This window comes from Gossypium hirsutum, chromosome D04, assembly GCF_007990345.1.
Source record: "Gossypium hirsutum isolate 1008001.06 chromosome D04, Gossypium_hirsutum_v2.1, whole genome shotgun sequence".
NCBI classification, from domain to species: Eukaryota; Viridiplantae; Streptophyta; class Magnoliopsida; order Malvales; family Malvaceae; genus Gossypium; species Gossypium hirsutum.
This window is the reverse complement of record NC_053440.1, coordinates 9,406,848-9,429,935: the sequence shown is the minus strand read 5'-3', so window position 1 is coordinate 9,429,935 and position 23,088 is coordinate 9,406,848. Positions and strand designations below refer to the sequence as shown.

Below are 23,088 nucleotides of genomic sequence, written 5' to 3'. Positions count from 1 at the left end.
TGAGGAGTTGGCTCTATTATAGATTTTGGATTAATCTGATGCTCCACCTGTTTTTGATTTTCTTTGTTGGAAGAGTCTTTAAGAGATAAGTTAGGTAGCATAGCAGTTTCATCAAAAACAACATCTCTGTTAATCACAACTTTTCTATTTTCAAGACACCATAACTTATACCCTTTTACACCAACTTTATAACCAAGAAAAACACATTTAATTGATCTCGGTTCCAATTTTTCATTATCAACATGAGCATAAGCAGGATACCCAAAGATCTTTAAATTAGAATAGTCAGCACGATTACCAGACCATACTTCTTGTGGAGTCTTTTTCTCAATGGCAACGAATGGAGACCGACTGATAAAAAAAATGCAGTAGAGGCTGCTTCAGCCCAAAACGACTTTGGTAAGTTAGAATTTGACAACATACATCGAACCTTCTCCATGATGTTCTATTCATTCGTTCTGTAACGCTGTTTTGCTGTGGAGTATGATGAACTGTTAAGTGTCTCATGATCCCTTCTAACTTAGACAATTTATTAAACTCATCAGAACAAAACTTTAAGCTATTGTCAGTGTGGAGGTATTTTATTCGTTTTCCTGTCTGCTTTTCAATCATAGTTTTCCAAGACTTAAATGAGGAAAACATATTACTTTTCTGCTTTAGGAAAAACGCCCAAACTTTTCTGGAAAAATCATCAATAATAGTTAGCATATAATTAGCTTCACTTCTCGAATGCACTCTAGATGGGCCCTACAAGTTAAAATGAATATACTCCAACATTTTTTTTGTGTTATAGATTCCTCTGGTGAATCGAACTTTCTTTTGCTTCCCAAAAACGCAGTGCTCACAGAACTTTAGTTTGCAAATTTTTTACCCATCAAAAAGTCCTCTTTTGCTCAATTCTGCCATGCCATTCTCACTCATATGCCCTAGGCCCATATGCCAAAGTTTAGTAATATCAGCATCTGATAAGGAAGAGGAAGCGATAGCTGCATCACTAGTAACAATAGAACCCTGCAAAACATATAACTTGACACTCTTTCTTTATCTTTTCATCACAACGAGTGAACCTTTGGAAATTTTCAAAACCCAAATTTTAGATGTGTATCTATATCCTTTTGAATCGAGAGTACTCAACGAAATTAAATTTCTCTTCAATTCTAGAACATGCCGCACGTCACTAAGTATCCTAACAAATCCGTCAAACATCTTAACTTTAATCGTTCCAACACCTGTAATTTTACACAAAACATTATTTCCTATCAAAACAACACCTTCAGACACTGTTTCGTAAGTTGTAAACCAATACCGATTGGGACTCATGTGGAAGGTGCAGCCCGAATCAAGGACCCACTCCTTGTTCACTTTAGAATTATTGATAGAAGCAACTAGAAGTTCACCATCACTGTAGTATTCTACAACATTAGGTTCATCAGATTTTTCTGGTTGTTTTCCCTTTTGATTCGCAGCCTCCCTTCAGATCTTGTTCTGCAACTTATAACACTCAGATTTAATGTGCCCTTTTTTCTTGTAGAAGTTACAAGTTTTACCTCACTTTGAAGACTTTGATTTACCTTTAGATTTACTGCGAGGATTTCGTTCCTGTGTCCTTCCACGATCATCATCAGTATTTCGATCTTGTCTCTCACGAATAATGTGACCCTCTTTCTGAGAGTCAGGTTTAACCGCAAGATGCCTCATCTTATCATATAAGGTCAAAGAATCATAAACCTTATCAACTGTGAGAGACTTGCGGCTATATAAAATCGTGCCTCTAAAGGTTGAATAAGACGGGGGCAACAAATAAAGTAGAATCAACCCTAGATCTTCCTTATCATACTAAACCTCTATGGTCTCCAAGTTTGAGAAAATTTCTTTAAACACTGTTAAGTGTTCGTGTACAGACACACCAAACGATGAGTATAAAGATGCTGCTTCATATGCAACTTGCTGGTTAGAGTTTTTGACATACATATTTGTTCCAGTCTTTTCCATAATGCAGCGGCGGTCTTCTCCTTCATCACATCCTAAAAAATTTCGTTAGACAAATGCAGGTGTAATTTTGTTAACGCATTTCGATCCTCACACTTCTGCTCTTGATCCGTTAATGTCGAAGGCATCTTATCTATCCCTAGCAGGGCATCCTCTAGATCCATCTGCGCAAGAATTGCTTGCATCTTAATCTGCCACAACGCAAATCTGGTGTTGCGATCTAATAGTGGAATTTCATACTTCAAAGACGCCATTACCGTGATTGAGATGAATATCCCGGAAGATCAGATACCAGTTTGTAAAAAATAGAATGTCGGTAATGACAATATATACTGCAAAGAAAAGAGAGAAAAATAAAGAACACATAGATTTTTATGTGAAAACCTTTTCGAGAAAAATCACGGGCAGAGGAGAAGAAAATTCACTATGTTGAATTTGAATGATTACAAGAGGAGTAGACTATATCTATTTATAGGCTTGTAAAATCATATTCTAATAGGAGTGTAGTAAGATTGAAACGCATTATTCTAATCAATATCAAATAGATGGAGTTTAATAAGGTTTAAAAAAACCTTATTCTAAAATAAAATAAAATAAAGTGTAGTTCTATATGGATTTTACTTTTATTTTATTTTACCACTATATTTTATTTAAATAAGGATTTGAGTCACTTAATTCTAACAATCATAATGACACATTAAATATTCACAATATTAAATTGAAAAAAATAGATTAAATTGTGAGTAAAATGAAATTTAAAACATAAATACATCATATTAACAAAACTAAATGTACTACAATTGTTTATCATGGTAATGCCATCTATCTTGAGTTGATATTTAGTTAACTTATAATATCAACTCAATCAACAACATTATTAATACATGCAACTGAAGAATAGATCCTCATATTTTTTCATTTTGAGCAATTTAATTTTTTTATTTTCATATTTAATTTTTTTAATTTTTTAATTATTTCCCATTATTTTATGTTTCTCCTTATATTTTATTACATTCTCCATTTCTTTTAACATATCAAGAAGTCAAATTGGCAGTGAAGAAATAAGTAGGAAGTCGAAAACCATCATTGCCTATAACCAAAACCCATTAAACCCATACCATGCTTTTTTCTTCACTGCCAATTCGACTTCCTGATATGTTGAAAGAAATGGGAAGGTAGGAAAATAGAGGGAAAAACAGAAGAGAATGGAAAATAATGAAAAAAAAAAGTTAAAAGAACATAAAAGAAAAAATTAAATTGCCCAAAATGAAAAATATGGGGACCAATTATATAATTTAACCTAATTTTTTGTTTGAAATGATGATTTAAAGCGCCACATTAGCTTATCGTTATACCGTTAACGACAATTAACGGCTAAATGACTAAAATGTTACAACACGATAACATAAGTGACTAAAACGTAACACTTCAAACATAAGTGACTAAAACGTAACCTAAGGTAAACAAAAGTGACCATGGGTGTAATTTACCCTAAATATTATAAAGAAAAATATATTAAGAAAATTAACTGATGTTTATATTATATATAAAGGAGTTATTAATTTCAAATATTTTTAACATAATGATATATGTAAAATATATATTTTATTATATAATTACATATTTATTATTTGATTTTATGATTAAAAGAGATATTAATTAAAAAGATGAAATGAAAATAAAAAAATTGAAAATAATATATTTATTAATTAAAAATAATAAAAAGCTTAAACCAACCTGAAATAAAAAATACAAATGTGAGAGAGAGAAATCAAATCCATGACTAAATGACAAAATCACTAACATTTAAACATATGACCAAATATACTAATTATATTTAAAAAAAGTAAAAAAATTTGGTAAACTATAACAATATTCATCCAATTATTTAATTCGTTCTATTTTAGTCACTTAACTATTAATTTTTTTTGTTTTAGTCAATCAGCTTTTCAAAATTAAATATTTTAGTCACTTTTCCCTTAGTTTGCTTAATGGAAGTCTAACGTAAGCTTTGTTTTATTGACCTAATAATAAATTTAGCTCTCCAATGTTTACAAATTTTATCAATTTTATCTTAAATCTAAGAAAAACAAATTTAACACTTAATTCACAAGATTTGTCATTTTAGTCCTAATTATAAAAATATTAAAAATTATAAAAATAAATATAATTTATAAAAAATTTAAAAGTTTTCAAAAGAAATATAAAAATATTTTTAGATTTTTGTACCCAAAATGAATTTCAACTTCACCAATTGAATGAAAGAAAGAACAAAGTGTAAGATATCGTTGAAAGTCATTTTGGGTACAAAAATCTTAAAAATATTTTTATATTTACTTAATTTATTTTTTAAAATTTATATTTAGTTTTAAAATTTTTAAGATTTTTAAAATATTTTAATTAAGACTAAAATGAAAAATTGTGAACATTGAGGGTTAAATTTCTTGAATTTTTTAGATTTAGGATCAAATTTGAAATAAAATTAGTTCGCAAATATGATGAATTCTACTATGCTCAGATTTTGTTGCAACGATAAATAGAACTTGTAAAGAAATAAGAAAGAGGAAGAAGAAACGACAAAATCAATCTTTGTTAATGCAGTTTAGACACAACGACCCTACGTCTATGGAGCCTTACTCAAGATATACTCTTATTCAATCACTGAATCAAATAACCGTAACAATTCGTCTTTATCAGTTAAAACCCATAAACCCCTTTACAAGCTAAGTTCATGCAACTCTAATGGAGAACAATATTTCAATCAACATACACCAAGAGTAACATTCAACTCCGCTCAAGAGTGTTTACCAACAATCAACCAAATAATCGAAATGCACAACACAAGAAAAATAAGCAAAGGTTGGTTACAAAAAGTACTTGAGAATTTGTGAAATTTCCAACTCTCCAAGTCTTGTAGCCCAAGAGAAAGTGGCACCTATTTATAGTGTCAATTAGCAACTTGATATCACAAGATAATCTTCAATAAAGTAGCAAATAATTTTCTTGGAAATTTCCTTGGATAAATCTGATAAAAATCCTTTAATCAACCCTTCATCCAACAAAGGTGATAATGATAGGAACTTAATCCTTATTCAGTAGACTCATAGCTTCATTAAAAGGATTAATTGAAGAGTTAGAGAGTATTGGGTGAAAATCACATGTTGTTTTGTCAAACATGCCACTGCTCCATAGGCCAAAAATGTCAAACGTCCATGAGGCAGAAAATATCCCATGGCCCAAATAGAATTTTTTTTTTTGTTCTAACAAAATATGGAACTAACAATGTCCAAAACTCCAACAATCTACCCCTTGACATTTTGACACAATTAAACTGCGATTTCGGAAAAAAAAATCACTGTGTTCTTCAAAAATAAATTATTCAGTTGAATTTTTTGTGCGTTAGATGTAATCTCCATGATCCGAACGTAACTTCTAGGCCAAGTATAGGCCGGGTATGTGGTGTTACAAACAATGTGTCAAGGACTAATTTGTAATTTTTTTCCTTTTTCATGATTATCCTTCGATTAATTCAATTCCCGAGCAATAATAATTTATTTCAATTTATCAATTCCAAACATTTTACAACAACCTATTATAAACATATATCAATTCAAATTCATTTTATGGATGTCCCCTAATATTTTGCATTTTATCCAATTTAGTCCCTAAAACTGAAATAGTCATAACTTTCAAATTTGAGCCTCGATTTCGAAACCAATCTCAATTTTATCCTTATACAACCCTATAATATCTATAATTATATAAATTACATATAAACTTAGAAATATTTACACTTTAGTCCATATGTTCAAAACTAACCAATTTCACTTTACAAATTAGTCATTTTTCACTTCTAAACTTACAAACTAACAATTTAACATTAAAACTTCAAGTATTCATTAATGGCATCATTTATAAACTTTAGCAGTTTCAAAGATTGACACACATGTTAGCTAAATCGAGCTACAATGATATCAAAAACATAAAATTTACAAAAAATGAACTAAAATTTACTCACCATGCAAAGATGAAAGCTTGAACAAAAGATGAAGCTTCCAAAAATGGCTTCCAAGATTTTGTTTTTGGTGTTTCGGGCAAGAATAAAGAAAGATAAAGATGATGATTTTGTTTTCATATTTTAAACCTATAATATTTATTTAATTAAACAAATTGTTTTAATATAAAAGCAAAGAAACATACACTAACTGTCCAAGATAATTACAAATGGCCTATTTTCCATTTAAAACCTGGGTTAAATACCAGTTAACCATTTTAACTAATAAAAATCAACAACGATTAATTTTTATCACTTTTACAATGTAGTCCTTGAATCTTAATTAACCATAAATTAAATAAAATTATGGGACAAAAACTCAATATACCTTTAAATCAGACATGTAAATATCAAATAATAATATTTACGAGCTCGGACATTGGAGATGGGGTTCTAAAACCACCGTTTTCAACACTACTGACTTTCGGGTCGTTACAAAGCTGAGCGTAAACATAGACACATCTTGGATTCCATTAGGGCCCTCATTCTTTTAGCCAAATGCCCTGAAAAATTCTGGGGTAGTTGCTTTAATCACTGCCCATACAATCAACCATACACCCACTAAAGTTATTAATGATCTCTCTCCACATGAACACTTTTTTTCACAACTCTCCATATTATTCAGTTCTCAAAACCTTTGGATGTGCTTGATCTGTATCCTTCTACCTCATGAACATACTAAACTTGAACCTCCTGTTCATCTTTTCTATTTTCTTGGGTACGATATTGAGCATAAAGGCTACCGTTGGTGGGATCCAATATTCAATAAATTGTGTATCTCTCAACATGTTATCTTTTGGGAAGATGTTAAGTTTTGTTTGTACACATTTTATTCTTCCTTGTCCTCTTATCTATTTTTTCACAAATGCTTATGTTGAGTTGTTCCCTTGTTCTGATGCATCAGATGAGCTCAATTCTCTTCCATTTTCCATTTCTACATCCACTGAATCTGAATCAGTTGAAGATCTTGTTCCTACTTCTGTTATTCGTCTGTCTAATCGGGTAAGAGAACCACCTTCTCACTTAAAAAATTATCATTATTTTTATGCCATTGTCACCTTCCATGAGCCTCAATCCTATCGTAAGGCTAGTACCAATCCTTCTTGGCAGCAAGTAATGTTTGATGAACTTCAGGCATTAGAGAAAACTCATACTTGGGATCTGGTTGATCTTCCTCCTAGAAAGATACTGATTGGCTGTAAATGGGTGTACAAAATCAAGACCCGTTCTAATGGATCTATTGAGCACTATAAATCTCGATTTGCAGGCAAATGGTACATGAAGGGGTATGGTATTGACTATGATGAAACGTTTCCTCCTATGGCACGTCTCACTTCTGTTCATAGTCTGTTGGCCATATTTACAGGTAAATGCTGGAAATTGCATCAGATGGATGCCGAGAATTCCTTTCTCAATGGTGATTAATAGGAGGAAATCTACATGTATCCCTCACCAGGGTATTCTCATTCTCTCAATCAAGTGTGTAAACTTCAACATGCACTATATGGTTTGAAATAAGCCCCCAAGCTTGGTTTGCTAAATTCAGCTCTATTGTATCTGCATTTGGTCTTGTATAAAGTCCTCATGATTTTGCATTATTTACTCGACGCTCTGATCCGAGTATGATCTTACTCTCTATATGGATGATATGATTATCACAGAGGATGACACAAAGGAGATTATTGAACTATAACAGTACCTTAGTCAACATTTGAGACGAAGGATCTTGGGTCTTTTAGTTATTTTTTGGGTATTGAAGTTTCCTTTGACGACGATGGCTACTATCTTTCTTAGGAAAAATATGCTTCTGATTTACTTTCTCATGCCAATATTACTGACAGTAAGATTGTTCTTACTCCCTTGGAACTAAATGCCAAAATTGCTCCGTTAGATGACACTCATCTTTTTTACCCTACTTCGTATAACTTGTTGGCAGCCTAGTTTATTTTATAGTGACTCGACCTAATATCACTCATGCAATTCATATGGTTAGTTAGTTCTTGACATCTCCCAGGTCATCTCATTTTTTAACAGTTCTTCGTATTCTTTGATATGTCAATGGTACACTTTTTATGGTATTCATTTCTCTACTCACTCCTCATTGGTTCTTATTGGATATTCTAATGCTGACTGGGTAGGAGATCTTACAGACTGATGCTCAACCACTAGTTATTGTTTCTTTTTAATGATTCCTTTATTTCTTGGCAATGTAAGAAACATGCTGTTGTTGCTTGCTCTAGCATCAAATATGAATATTGTGCTCTTGTTGATACAAATTTGGAGTTACTTTGGCTAAGTCTACTACTTGAAGATATGGGACTCTTGTCTCCTACTACTACTGTTCTGCATTGTGAGAATCATAGTGCAATTCAGATCGTCCATAATGATGTGTTTCATGAAGGTAAAAACACATAGAGATTTACTGTCATTTTGTACGACATCATGTTACTCAAGGCACTCTACACCTTGCTTCTGTCATCTCATTAGCCCAGATCGCAAATATTTTCACAAAGACGCATCTTTCAATCAGATTTCATAACTTAGTTTCCAAACTCAAGTTATGGTCCACAACATCACCTTGAGTTTGAAGGGGGATGCTAATGTAAATCTGTATTTTACCATGTAAATTAGGCTATAACTTAGGATTTTAACTATGTTAATGTAAATTTGTATTTTTAGCCTGCAAATTAGGCTATAACTTAGGATCTTGACTAGTTAGTTTCCATGTATAGTTTCTAAGTACTAGTATAAATATCTAGTACTTGTACAACAATAGATATACTGAAATTCATTCCTTTCTTTTCCTAACTTTAATAACAAATTCAATGACCATTTTATAACTTTTTTAAAATTGAGTGATTAAAACTTAAACGTACTAATAGTTTAGTAATCTTGGGTGTAGTTTATCCTTATTTCAAATATCATTATTTTTCACCTCCATTGTGGGCATGATAAATTTTAATATTATAAAATAATTATTTCAAATATTATAATTTTTATATTTAAAGTATTTCAAATAATTATTTCAACTGCACATACAAAAATATATCATACTAAAATTTGCCACACTCATGATATGAATGAAAAAAGTAAATATTTTACATATAAAAATTATAATTACTAAAAGTAATGATATTTGAAATAGTTATTTTTATATGTGAAATATTTCAAAATAGTTATTTTATTTTATAAATATTTTAGTATTATATATATTATGTATGTGTATCTGAAATAATTATTTAAAACATTTCACATATAAAAATAATAACATTTGATATGATTAATTGATTTTATTAATATTTTAGATAAAAAAATCCATTTTTATTCACATCCTTTGCTTGGACCATAGAAAAAAATGTTAACACCTCTCTCGAAATTTCTTCAAAAATCTTCAATCTTTGTTAAGTATCAAAAGTTATTTTGGTCAAACAGTCAAAATTTTTATTACAGTTTCTAAAAATTTATTGAATATTTCACGAATTTTTATTCAGTAACAAATGAAAAATACGTCTAATAATAACAGAGCTCAAAATTAACAAATAAAAACATTAAATGACTTTGATGACCTCCAAACTTGCTTGTGGAATTATGGGTGATATAATTTCTTCAATATTATCCATCCTTGGTGATATAAATTCTTGTCCTTCTCATTCAATTAAATGCAGACAAACCAAGAATAATCGTAATGTCGGATATTGTTTTGGTACAGAGTGAAAATCAAATGATCCCATCAAACATCAACTGTTCCACTTTTACTTTATAACATGAATTATACTACAGATAGGTTGCAATCAATGAAAATATTAATATTATTTAAAATTAAAATGTTTGTGATTAGGGAATGGAGGGGCTTACATTCAAATACTGTTCTTGACGGTACTTTTTTTTTTCAATGTTCAAATAGTGTAATAATTGGATTTTCTCACTTTAACTCCGTAAAGAGTGAATATCCAAGTTTTGGGTTTGCAAAATTTTCATTCGACCATCGAAAAACTTGAGAAAAGGTTGCAATCTTTTTATTGATAAAAAAATCATTGGATTCCATTCGTTAACCAGTTGGAATTTAGGTTTCAAGCCTAATAGTCTAAAAGGCCTATATTTCATAAATACATAATTGACATGAGATGATTGAATAATACAATGTTATTTTTTAAAATGATGATTTAAATTTAAATTATTCTTAAAAAAAATCCTATTAATAGTCACAGTTTGAGATTCAATAATGTGATATTATTAAAATCCAATAATAATATTTAATGTTAATCAAATGAAGGATAAAAAGGCGAAAACACAATCCTGTTAGATTAAAGATACATCTCCTAGCTAATCATGTGTTGATCTGGTTTTATAAGAATTGCTGAATTGAACTTTTTTTTATTAAGGAAGGTAAAAGCTATTACATATCAATCAATCTAGGAAAAGATAAACTAGTAATATCCTCATACAACATATTCAAAGTAAAATTAGGAGGTTAGGACCAAGAGTAAAAGTCAATAACCATTCCTTCTGCAGCCTTTGCAAAGCAATCAGCCATCCTATCGCATTCTCGACGCACATGTCTAATACCAATAGCCAATCTCGACGCAACAGGTCTCAGATGACATGAATGACATAAAAATTCGACTGTTGTATCATTAGAGTACCCTTAATATGATGCAACGCTTCCAAATAATCTATTTCTAATAACACATCACGACAACCATGAATTATCCCGAAACATTATCAACATTATCCAACTAACGAGTCATTGAATCAATCTATGCAGACAACAACGACCTTGAAGATTTGGCATGACCTTGTTTATTTTTGTACTTTAAACCCACACTTGGTTATTTCATGCACAGGCGTACCAACCCTCCTCATTGCATACATGGGATGTTCTGAAGAAGAAGTAATACAATGGCCCATGTGATGGGCCTTGTTAGAGTTGTGTGACCCGAATCTTTGTTAAATTAAAATACAATGGCAAAACTAGAGGATTTGTGTACAGACTATGTTGCATAAGTATAATCTGTATAGTAGTACAGTTATTCTATTTGACATTGATTAGAATAAGGTTTTTCAACCTTTAAATAGATGTAGTCGAAACTTCTTTTGTATCATTCGATTTTCAAAATTAGTGAATTTTCTTCTCCTTTGCCCGTGATTTTTTCCCAAAAGGGTTTCCATGTAAATTTGTGTTTTATTTTTCTTTATCATTACTTTGCAATCATTCTATATTACCATTATCGACGTTTAATTTTAACAAACTGGTATCAGAGCTTTTCAGGTTACTTTTCTCGATCACGATAATTGTGACAATGAAGTATGATATTTCACTGTTTGACTGCAACACTAGATTGACAGGTAAAGATGCAGACAGTTCTTACGCAGATGGATTTGAAGGATGCCCTTCTAAGGTTAGATAATATACTTTCGAAATTGACAAATGAAGAGAAGAAGCGTAAAGATCGAAAGGTTTTAACACAATTACAACTGTATCTATCGAATGAAATTCTACAGGACGTGTTGAAGGAGAAGACCACTACTGTATTATAGGCAAAGCTGCAGCAGTTATGTATGTCGAAACCCTAATTAGCAAGCTGCATATGAAGCAGCATTTTTATGCTTATTTTTTGGAGGAATGTGTGTCTTTGTACGAACACTTAAATGTGTTTAAAGAAATTCTTTTAGACCTAGAGGCCATGAATGTTCAATATGATAAAGAAGATTTAGGGTTAATTCTACTTTGTTCGTTGCCCTTGTCTTATTTAATTTTTAGAGATACAATTTTGTATAGTTGCGAATCTCTCATAGTTGATGAAGTCTATGCTTCCTTAGCCTTCCTTAGCCTTGTATGATAAGATGAAGCATCTTGTGCCTGGATCTAACTCTCAGGGAGAGGTTCTCATTATTCGTGGGAGACAAGAACGAAATACTAATGATAATCGTGGGAGGACACAAGGACGAAATCCTCGCAGTAAATCTAAAGGTAGATCGAGATCTTCAAACAAAGATAAAACCTGTAACTTCTGTAAGAAGAAAGAGCACATTAAGTCTTAGTGCTATAAGTTGTAGAATAAAATCAAAAGAAAAACGACGAATCAAAAGGGAAAACAACTAGAACAATCCGGTGAAACTGATGTTATGAGAGATTACAGTGATGGTAAACTCTTAGTTGCTTCTGCTGACAACTCTAAAGTAAGTAAGAAGTGAATCATCGATTTTGGTTGCACCCTCCAAATAAGTCACAATCGAGATTAGTTTACAACATATGAAATAGTGTCTAAATATGTTGTTTTGATGGAAAATAATGCTTTATGTATAATCGCATGCATTGACACGATCAAAATTAAAATGTTCGATGGAGTCATCAGAACATTTAGTGGCGTACGACATGTACCAAAATTGAAGAGTAACTTGATTTCATTGAGTAATCTTGATTCAAAAGGGTTCAAGTACATAGCTAAAAGTGTGGTTCTAAAAATTAACAAGGGTTCCCTCGTTGTGATGAAAGGGCAGAGAAAGACTGTCAAGTTATATATTTTGAATGATTCAACTGTTATTGGTGATGCAGTTGTTGCTTCCTCTTCCTTGTCAGATGATGATGTTACTAGATTTTGGTATATGCATCTAGGGCATATGAGTGAGAACGACATGGCAGAATTAAGCAAAAGAGAACTTCTTGATGGACAAGGTATTAGCAAACTAAAGTTCTATGAGCACTATGTTTTTGGGAAGCAAAAGAGAGTTTGATTCACCAGAGGAATTCATAACGCGAAGAAAACGTTAAATTATATATATTTTGTATTTTTAGGGACCATCTAGAGTGGCTTCAAGAGGTGGCGTTAATTATATGTTAACGATCATTGATGATTTTTCTAGAAAAAGTTTAGGTATTCTTTCTAAAGCTGAAAAGTAATGTGTTTTTCACATTTAAAGATTAGAAAACTATAATCGAGAAACAAACAGGAAAATAGATAAAACACCCTCACACATAATGGTTTGGAATTCTGTTCTAATGAGTTTAATGAATTGTGAAAATTAGAACGGATCGTGAGACACTTGATAGTTCGCCATACTCCACAGCAGAACAACGTTGTAGAATGAATGAATAGAACAATCATGGAAAAGGTTCGATGTATGTTGTCAAATGTTTGTTTACCAAAGTTGTTCTGGGCTGAAGCAGCCTTTACTGTATGTTTTCTGATTAACCGGTCTCCATTCATTGCCATTGAGAAAAAGACTTCACAAGAGGTATGGTTTGGTAATCATGCTGATTATTCTGATTTGAAGATTCTTAGGTGTCCTGCGTATGCTCATATTGATAATGGGAAATTAGAACCTTGATCCATTAAGTGTGTTTTTCTTGGTTATAAGGTTGGTGTTAAATGTTATAAATTATGGTGTCCTAAAACGAGGAAAGTTGTAATTAGTAGAGATGTTATTTTTGATGAACTTGCTATGTTGCCTAACTTACCTCTTAAAGACTCTTCTAATAAAAACCAACAAAGTTCAAATCAAGCGGAGCTTCAGATTGATCCACGACCTACAATAGAGTCTACTCTTCAAGTTGTTACAGAAACTTAGAGTAGAGTTGGTTTTTCACCACAATATTCTATTGCCAAGAATAGACCTAGAAGAGAAATTAAACCTCTAAAGAGGTTTGCCGAGGTTGACTTAGTTGCTTATGCTTTAAACTTGACTGAAGATATAGATGCAAATCAAGAGCCATCTACTTATTCTGAGACAGTTAGCTGTGAAGATTCAGGAAAGTGAATGATTTCCATATAAGAAAAATGAAATCACTCTATAATAATAGAACATGGGACCTAGTGAAGCTTCCTAAGGGTAAAAAGGTTGTTCGTTGTAAATGGGTGCTCAAGAAGAAAGAATGGACCCTAGGAGTTGAAAAACCCATATATAAAACAATGTTGGTTGTAAAAAGGTTATAGCCAGATTCTAGATGTAGGCTTCACAAATGTGATTTCTCCAATTGTGAAGCATAGTTCGATTCGAACCTTACTTGGTATTGTGGCCATGTATGATTTAGAGCTTGAGCAGTTAGATGTAAAAATAATGTTCTTACATGAAGAACTTGAGGAAGATATTTATATGCAACAACTAGAGGGTTTTATAGTCTCAGAAAAGAAGGACTATGTTTGTTTACTAAAAAATCCCTTTATGGCTTAAAATAGTCACCAATGCATTGGTACAAGAGGTTTGATTCATTTATAACTACTCATGATTTCAAAAGAAGTAACTTTGACAGTTGTATTTATTTTAAGAAAAATAGTAATAGTTTATTTATATACCAACTCCTTTATATTGATGATATGTTGATAGAAACCAAAGATAAAAGAGAGATAAGAAAGGTTAAAGCCCAACTTAGTGAAGAATTTGAAATGAAAGATTTGGGAGTAGCAAAGAAGATACTTGGGATGAAGATTCCCAGATATAAAAACACATGTAAATTGTACCTAAGTTAGAAAGGGTACATTGATAAAGTTCTTTGTAGATTCAATATGTAGAGTGCCAAGCCTGTTAGTACTCTATTAGCAAATCACTTTAGACTTTCATCGGCTTTGTCTTTTCAATCAGATGATGAGTTTGACTACATTTCACGTGCTCCATATTCTAGTGTAGTGGGATCTCTCATGTATGCTACGGTTTGCTCAAGCCTAAATTTATCATGTATAATTAGTACAATTAGTAGATACATGACAAATCCCGGTAAAGAACACTGGAAAGCAGTTCAGTGGATTTTAAGATACTTACGAGGTACCACTAATGTTTGCTTATAGTTTGAAAGAACTTGAGATGGAGTCATTGGGTATGTTGATTTTTATTTTGCTGGAGACCTTGATAAAAGAATATCTCTCACAAGGTATGTCTTTACTATTGAGGGTTGTGCAATTAGTTGGAAAGCCACTTCGCAAACTATAGTTGCTTTGTCCACTACTGAAGTTGAGTACATGACAATTACTAAGGCTTGTAAAAAAATTATTTGGTTAAAGGGACTCTTTGGTGAGCTAGTAAAGACCTTCATATTAGTACAGTGTTTTGTGATAGTTAGAATGCCATATTCTTTACGAATGATCAAATATTTTATGAGAAAATAAAACACATTAATGTTCGTTATCATTTTGTATGTGATATTATTGCTTGTGGTGATATTGTTGTGAGCAAAGTTAGTACTCATGATAATCCTACAGATATGATGACTAAGCCACTTCCTATAACTAAGTTTGAGCATTGCTTGGACTTGGTGTTCATTATTGAAGAATACCCCTTTAGGGGTTTCGTGGAAGAGGTGGAGAACTTATTCGTTGAGAGTTCATGGTGAAAAACTTGTTCATTGAGAATTCATGTTAATGTGGAGATTGTTAGAGTTGCGTGACCCTAGTCCTTGTTAAAATAAAATACTGTGGAAAAACTAGATGATCTATATAGAACTACACTTCTTCTATTTGACATTGATTAGAATATGGTTTTTAACCTTTAAATAGATGTAGTCGAAACTCCTCTTGTATCATTCGATTTTCAACATTATTGAATTTTCTTATCCTATGCCGTAGTTTTTTCCTGAAAGGGTTTTCACATAAGTGTTTTTTCTTTCTTATTGCTTTGTGGTCATTCTATATTGCCATTATCGACATTCAATTTTAACAAGCCTTACCCATTAAGGTCTTGTTGTCTTCAATGATCACAGCTGTGTGACTCGATTCTGGTAAGGTAGTAGCATTAATCATGATTGGATTGAAACTAGGTAGGATCAAAGGCCCATTTCCCTTACTTTCTCCTACCTCATCTCCTTGGATCAGTCTTTCTCAAGGGTAGATTGTGACCTTTTCTCATTAGTCTTCGTGACTGGCCCACCATTAATTTTTCCTTCACGTGAATCATTCACCAACCTTTCAAAATTTAATCCCTATAAAATCTCTCGCCTTGATTATTTCCCTTTCAAATTCACCTTATCTTTCATTTGAAAATATTCAATTTCCTTATTTTTCATTTGATAATATTCAGTGTCCTTATCAAAAACAACTTCATTCTCATCACCATTATCTTCCAAGATTTGGAAGCATGATTTGCTCACTCCTTCAACTAACAGTTGATATTGTTTTCCTTTCATTGTAGACTTTCCCGAAATATTTGGTCATCGTCTACGGGTCGAAACTTGCATCTAAGGCCCGTAGAGAGAAACCAAATCCTTCGTAGCACCCATAGTTGTAATCGTCACAATATCAATAATTAGCACCATCGTTGGCTCTGTTAAGTCCACCTTTTTCTCATTCTCTTGCTATTTCAGAAAACTCTTCCTAGTGTGCCTATAGTAGCCACACTTGTAACAGATGACAAGCAAGCCCATATACTCCATATATTGAACATGACCATCAATACCAACACAAGAAATTAAAGGTTTTTTTAGATCAACCACTACCACCAGGCGAGCAAAGCGACCCCTCTTCGCTTCTATCGTGTTATAATAAACTTTTATAATCTTTCCCACCACTTGGGAGATGATTCTCAACAAACCTTTAGTATAGTTTTGATATGGGAGTCAAGGATACCTTACGCAGGCTACCATATTTGAAGGATAACTTTCACTTGTTGTGAAATCTCGAGTCTGTGGTTGTACCACAAGATAATCATCCATTACCTTTCCATCAGAGCATTATCATAGTCCTTTTGATTACTGAGTTTAACCAGGAAGAATTTTTATCAAGGTCAACCACTTGGAATCTCCCAGTTAAACCCCATAATGACTGTAGCTGACCTACCATAACTTTGTAGCCAATTTTTTTCTCCAAAGAAACGCACTACAATTGTCTTAGCACTACAACTGTCTTAGCCATGTTCCTATCAATCCATTCATGAGTCTGCTCAGAAAAAGTAATCTCAAGATACTCGCCTTCAATACTAGTCGTGTAGTCATCCTCCCCAATTTCAAGTTTTGACTCCACAACCACTTCATCCCCTAACCCCCTATCCTCCACATTTCCTACAAGTTTGTTTTGCCATGAAATCTTTGGGAAGCCATCTTCCATTACCACATCCTCTAGTTCAGGATCATCAGGAGATTTATTCTTAACTTTTTTTGGGGGTCTCTTGAGGCCCTCAAAGATCGAGGATCCTGATCGTTCCAGTAAAGCAGAAGAGAAAGACTCTTCCGATAAAGGAGAAACTTTGCTATAAACTATTATCTACTTTAAAGATAAAAATAAATTCTCATATTTAAAAAAAAAAGAAACGCTTTGACCATCTGAAATCCCGACTGCTAATCAAACTATTGAACAGTTATAAAAATGTTCTAATTGGAAACATGAATTTGTAACATGTTTACAAGCAAATTCTTTCACCAAATTCGCTGAATGATTAGTTTCCCAGATAGGAACATTTTATGCGCATGAATGACAAGAGCTTGCTCAATGTGAAACCCACATCATATTCAAAGCTCATCGAAAACTATCTTATATAATAAAAACTCAATAAAGAAAATATGATACGACAAAAAAAAAACTTTCCGTAATCTTATAAATATAAAACTTTGAACAGGATTATGAGATTACACATACCAAAACTGTGATATGAATATTATAAGAAGTCAAACCGCTAATTGGCATTTGATGGATTTCAATGAGTGAATGAGTTTGAAAATGAAGAGATGAATGCTGCTTGGTATCTATTATCACAACTTGTACAATTCATAATGTTCAATATCTATAATCGAATTGCTGCCAAAGTCAACCCAAAATGCATTCAAAAAGAACGAAAGGGAGAAAAAAGTTCCTCTGAATGCATATGTATTTTTTATGTACTGATAGGATACTTGCTGACTTATATCTCTGTATTCATATTCAAATATGTCAGATACAAATATTTCTAAATAACGAATGATTGAAATAACATTCACTAAGAATGGGATCATACAAAGGGAACATTTGCTTGCCTGAATATCAAGCATCGGCTCCAACTTTACTCATGATATCCTTTTCCTTAAGGTATTCATATTGCCCACATATTTGAATATTTGTTATTGGGAAATGAAAGTCCTTTGAAAAAGTTTAGCATGATTTTCTCATTATCCCGCACGGATTCCTAGTTTAGGTAACTTAGACCTTTGCTAGCCGTAAGAGCCATGACTTGTCTTTATAAACATTTTCGAAACCATTTTTTGAAAACAAAAAAATTTAGTTGTCGACTTTAAAAAATAAAAATTGGAGTCGCCACCGATCCTATGTTGAGGTGTGATCGGCTCACCTTAAAAACTATTTTGGTCTACGAATTTTGAGAAAACAGGTTCGGGAGTCAGTTGCGCACGAGGAAGGGTTAGCACCCTTGTAACGCCCACAATCGGTACCAAATTGATTATTAATGCCGTGATGTCAAAAGGTTAAAAAGATTTTTAAAATATGATCTTTGTATTTAAAAACTTGTATACATATTAAAATCTTCTTATTGAGGGACTATTCAATTGTTTAAGTTAAATGAAGAAATCGAGACTCAATACGTTAGAGTACAATTTCTCAAAACTCCCAAACTTGGAATATTACCCCTTTTTTATAGGAAAACTTTCATCTCAAGAAAACAATATGTCATACCCAATACATTAGGACACAACATGTTGTATTCTCGAAAATGATTTTTATTTATGCGTTTTTTTAAAAATATTCTCGATTATTTAGGGTTAACAAGAAAAATTGAAACCCAATACGTTAGGGCTCAATTTTCTCGAAAATCCCCAAATATCGAATATTACATGATCTTGAAAGCCTTTGAACAAAAATGATTTCAATGCTTTGATGAATCCAAATATATTTTCTTTAAAAGTATGATAAAATGTTAATGTATAACATGAAACAAATGCTTTAATTTAAATTATATATGTATATGTATTTACAAAATATATAAAAAAATGTATAAGTATAATATATAAGTAAACTATGAAAATATGTATATATATTTATGAAAATTAAAAAAATGTATTTAGATTTATACAGATATGTATATAACTTATAAAATATATGAAAGAAAAAAAAATAGAAATATGTATATATAAAAATTAAAATATGTATGTATATAGGTATATATATATGAATGTAAAAATATGTATATATGTACATATTTACAAAAATAAAGTAAAAATATCTTTGGAATTAAAAGATAAATGATATATATGTTTTGTAAAAAATGTATGTATTTATAAAAAGAAAACTTTATATAACAATTAAAAGTATATACATATAATGAAGCTTGGGATCAAAAAGTATATATAATTACATAGTGATAATAATAATAACTAAGAATAATAATAAATAATCATACATTAATAAACGAATAATAGTAGTAAATAAATAAATAAGAGTAATAATAATAATAATAATAATAATAAATTTATTTACTTTAATAAGAAAATAACTAAAATAACAAAAAAAAGAGCTAAATTGAAAATAAAACAAAATTTTAAGGGAGAAATCAGGAATAAAATGAGGAAGAGAACCAAATTGTAAACAGCCTCAAAATCGGAAGGACTAGCGGCGGAAATAACCCCTTTTTTCCAAAAACCCGCGGATCCTAGGCGGTTCGGGTCGGGTCGATCCAGGTTAAAACGGCGCCGTTTTGGGGCTATGCACACAGGCCAAAACGACGTCGTTTAACCCTGCTCTATAAATTTTTTTTTTAAAAAAAATTCATTTTCAGTTCCTTTCTTCAAAAAAAAAAACAAAAATCTCTCTCAAAACCTCTGCCCCCTCCAGGCACCGGTCTAGCTCCGGCCAAGGGTCCGGTCAACCGCCGCCTTGCCGGCCGCAGGTTGCCGGCAACGGCGTCGCTTTGCGCGGTGGTCGGAAAATTCAAAACCCCCTCTTTTCACTCCTTTTTTCGAGGAGAGCCCAGATTTGGGTCAAAAACACCGAGATTTTGGCAACAATCAGGCCAAAAACGAGAAATCCCTTCAGTTTTCTCTTCCTTTCGGCGACCGAGGTAAGTGAAAACCCTTCTTTTGTTTTGTTTTTTGGTATATGTAAATAGTGTAGGAAATAAACAATAACAGTAGACTAAAAAAATGCCGAAAAAGAGTAAAGCAGAAATGGATTTAAACGTTAAAGTTTTTCTATTGATATTTTTGAAATCCCCCTCCCCTTTTTCAATACAAAATATTGGCCGTTTTATAGCCTGAGAACTACTTCTTTCCCTATTTTTTGTTGTTTTACACTGTTTGGATTCTTTGAATCTGTTTTGCAGGTGAACGTGGAGTACGGCGCGCGTGGAGAAGGCCGGTTGCGAGATGTGCGGCGCCTGGGGACTTTGCTAGAGGCGGCGGCGAAGGACTTTGCTCCTAGGGTTTCTTAGTTTTTAGTTTTGTGTTGGGCTAAGGTTTAGGTGTTGGGCCATTGGGCCATGGACTGCTGTTAATTTTAAAATTAGTTTTTTTAGCCGGGCCAAAATTGGGCTATTACAAACATCATACAACTTCACGTTTTCCACGTTAATATCGTTTTATTGCTTCAAAATACAATATTCTGAATCATATAAATGTAAACAACAGGAAGGATTATGTTGGATTTATTTACATCCTAGTTCATATTCATAAACAAATATAACGAAGTACAATAATGGAGTTCAGATTTGAATTTTATTTTTTTCCGTGACGAAAAGATTTAATTTCCAAACATTAAAAATGCGATTACGATATGAAGTAAGGCTTATTCATCATCACAGATGATTTTTCAGTACCAAGTGTATACCTTTGGGAACTTTTGACATACAAATTGTGAACACAATATAGAGCTTTGATACTCACATTTTGTATTTGAGGTATTGACCAACGGTGAGAGGTTTAGGGCCGCCAAACCAGTTAATCATGAATATGTTTTCCATCTTAAGTTTGAAGATCCGGAAGTTATGACTCTTAGGCCACCCTGTTAATCAACGAATGCAACTTTGGTCGCTACACCAAGTAAATGATAGTCATTTTGGGTTTGGGTTAAGAATTACCTTTCATCTCTGGATGCTTTGTGAACAAGGCAGTTTGAGCAAATTTCGACTCTTTGGAGTTTGCATCAAGCAGTACCAACTAAAACATCAAAAACAGAACCCAATTTGGTTCAAGTTTCATTACAAAAGTCGATGTGTGTGTGACTGGTATTTATAGCAAATGTACCTTTCCTGTGAGTGTGATTTTTGCACAAACAGGGTTCTCTGGATCCGCATTTCCACAAGTTCCGAGCGGATTCTCACTGATTGTGAGGGAGGACCGATGGTCTTTCAATGCATTTCTTGCGGTGGGATCGAGGGTTGTCAAGTAGAAATAGGGGATGCCAGTGCTTTTGTCCACTACCCCATCGCTAAACGAAACAACATTCCTGCAGCACGAGTTGATGAAGTAGGGGAAAATGAAGGGCCATAACAGAGTATCACGACATGTTCGGACATTGCAAATACCCATAATAGATCAGGTGATGGACAAGCATAAGGTCTTGAAAGTAATAAAGCCGAGCTTAAACATGAGGAATATCTTCAATTCATTAACAAAGAATAAAATGTAGGTTATGAAAACTTACCCAAATGGTGATCCTCCCAATTCCATTGATATTGTACTGCAAAATTTAAAATGAAAAATAAGCCAATCCTACACAACAATATTTTCGTATGTTACTCCACTTTGGTAGTGAAAATACAACATAGGTGTGTTTGATTTTGTCTTTAAAGATGTTCATGTACTAATAGTTTGAACTATATATGTCTGATTCGAATATTAAAGATAAGTATTTTACCATTTTAAGGAAAATGAAGTGTATAAACTAAAACTTAATTCAGTAATAAAACAAGAAATTGAACTGATGGATTTATCTCAGCATTTAGAAATAATGATTTTCGTAGAAAAATTATAACCTTAAAATCCCCCAGCTACTCTGGGAGACCAACCAACGAGCATAACCAGCAGCATTATTTCTGTCAGGTTTTGGTGAAGCTAACAACCACCTTCCCTCACAACAATCTTGAAAACCCAGAAAAATCAAGAATAAGAAACAGTAAAAGCATTTACTTTTCATGCTCTTTGTTTCTGTATGACTCTGTAAGAAAGATGAAGATGAAGATGAAGATGAACTCAACTCAACTGGACAGAATATCTGTAATTATGCATAAAAAATTGCTGTTTTAAAGACAGGTATCGGGCAAGGGCAAGTAATTCAACGTTTCTGTTTGTGTAAACTTTCAAGTTATCTTTTTTGTTGTTGTTTTTTTTAGTATATTTTAATATTATTACGTAAAAATATTTTCAATCAAATCGTTGGTAGTTATATCTATGCTTCTATACTATAATTTTATTAAGTGTGTGACAAAGTTTGTGGTACAAGTCAATGCAACACCAAGTCGATCAAGAAAAATATCAAAAAACCAAATTTTAAATCATTATTAGATATTACGTAAAGGGTATTTTTGTATTTTCATCCCTTAAATAAACTTACAAAAATGTAAAGAGATTTGAATTAATTTAAATCTTTAAGTTTCCCATTTTAACTAAAACCTATTTTTTTTTTATATATGAATTTTCACATAAATTATATTTTCACCCATATTAGGCGCTATGTATTTTTCTTACTATTATTTAAGTGTGTGACTGAATTGGTGTCACGAGTCGAATCGATAATGGGATTTGAATATAAATTTATTTTTACTCACAATTTAAACTACTTGTTTTATTTTAATTTTGAATGTTATTGTTATTAGTTTCAAATAATATATTTCATTATTTATCACACATAAATTATTTTTATTTTAATTTAAACTACTTATATATTTCATTATTTATTTAAATGATAAGCATGTGATAAAATTACTAGTATAGATAAATGTGGTTGGTGTTGTAATTCAACTCAGGACCAACTTAATCATTGAAATTATTATAAAAATTATTTTTAAGAAAGTAAAAAATAATATTTTCGCGATGGTTTTGTTTTTATTATTATTAAATGTTACCTAATGTCTATTGCTGAGGGTTTTTATAAGTAGGTTAGCGCTCTATTTATGATTTATATCAATATTTTTAACATTGAATT

General features: G+C 32.0%; 1 protein-coding gene and 1 long non-coding RNA gene across 2 annotated transcripts; one reads left to right on the top strand and one right to left on the bottom strand.

Moving 5' to 3' along the window:
* The first annotated feature begins 19,508 nt into the window (after positions 1-19,508).
* Positions 19,509-20,593, top strand: LOC121216310 (uncharacterized). Its single transcript, XR_005912446.1, has 2 exons — positions 19,509-20,008; positions 20,270-20,593. It is a non-coding gene; the product is annotated as an uncharacterized lncRNA (long non-coding RNA).
* On the bottom strand, positions 20,558-22,232 carry LOC107938830 (protein CREG2). Its single transcript, XM_016872066.2, has 5 exons — positions 21,920-22,232; positions 21,589-21,624; positions 21,189-21,390; positions 21,023-21,101; positions 20,558-20,946 (listed from the first exon to the last, which is right to left on the bottom strand). Exons 1-5 carry the CDS (start codon positions 22,078-22,080, stop codon positions 20,825-20,827), a joined length of 600 nt encoding a protein of 199 aa, XP_016727555.1. The 5' UTR covers positions 22,081-22,232; the 3' UTR covers positions 20,558-20,824.
* Positions 22,233-23,088: the final 856 nt, after the last annotated feature.

Bases quoted from the DNA above. Each gene is read 5' to 3' on its own strand.
- LOC107938830 (XM_016872066.2), bottom strand. From the start codon at position 22,080: ATGAAAAGTAAATGCTTTTACTGTTTCTTATTCTTGATTTTTCTGGGT. The intron at 21,625-21,919 runs GTTATAATTTTT...TAAATTTTGCAG, and splicing joins AGTAGCTGGGGGATTTTAAG to TACAATATCAATGGAATTGG. The intron at 21,391-21,588 runs GTAAGTTTTCAT...CTCGTGCTGCAG, and splicing joins TTGGGAGGATCACCATTTGG to GAATGTTGTTTCGTTTAGCG.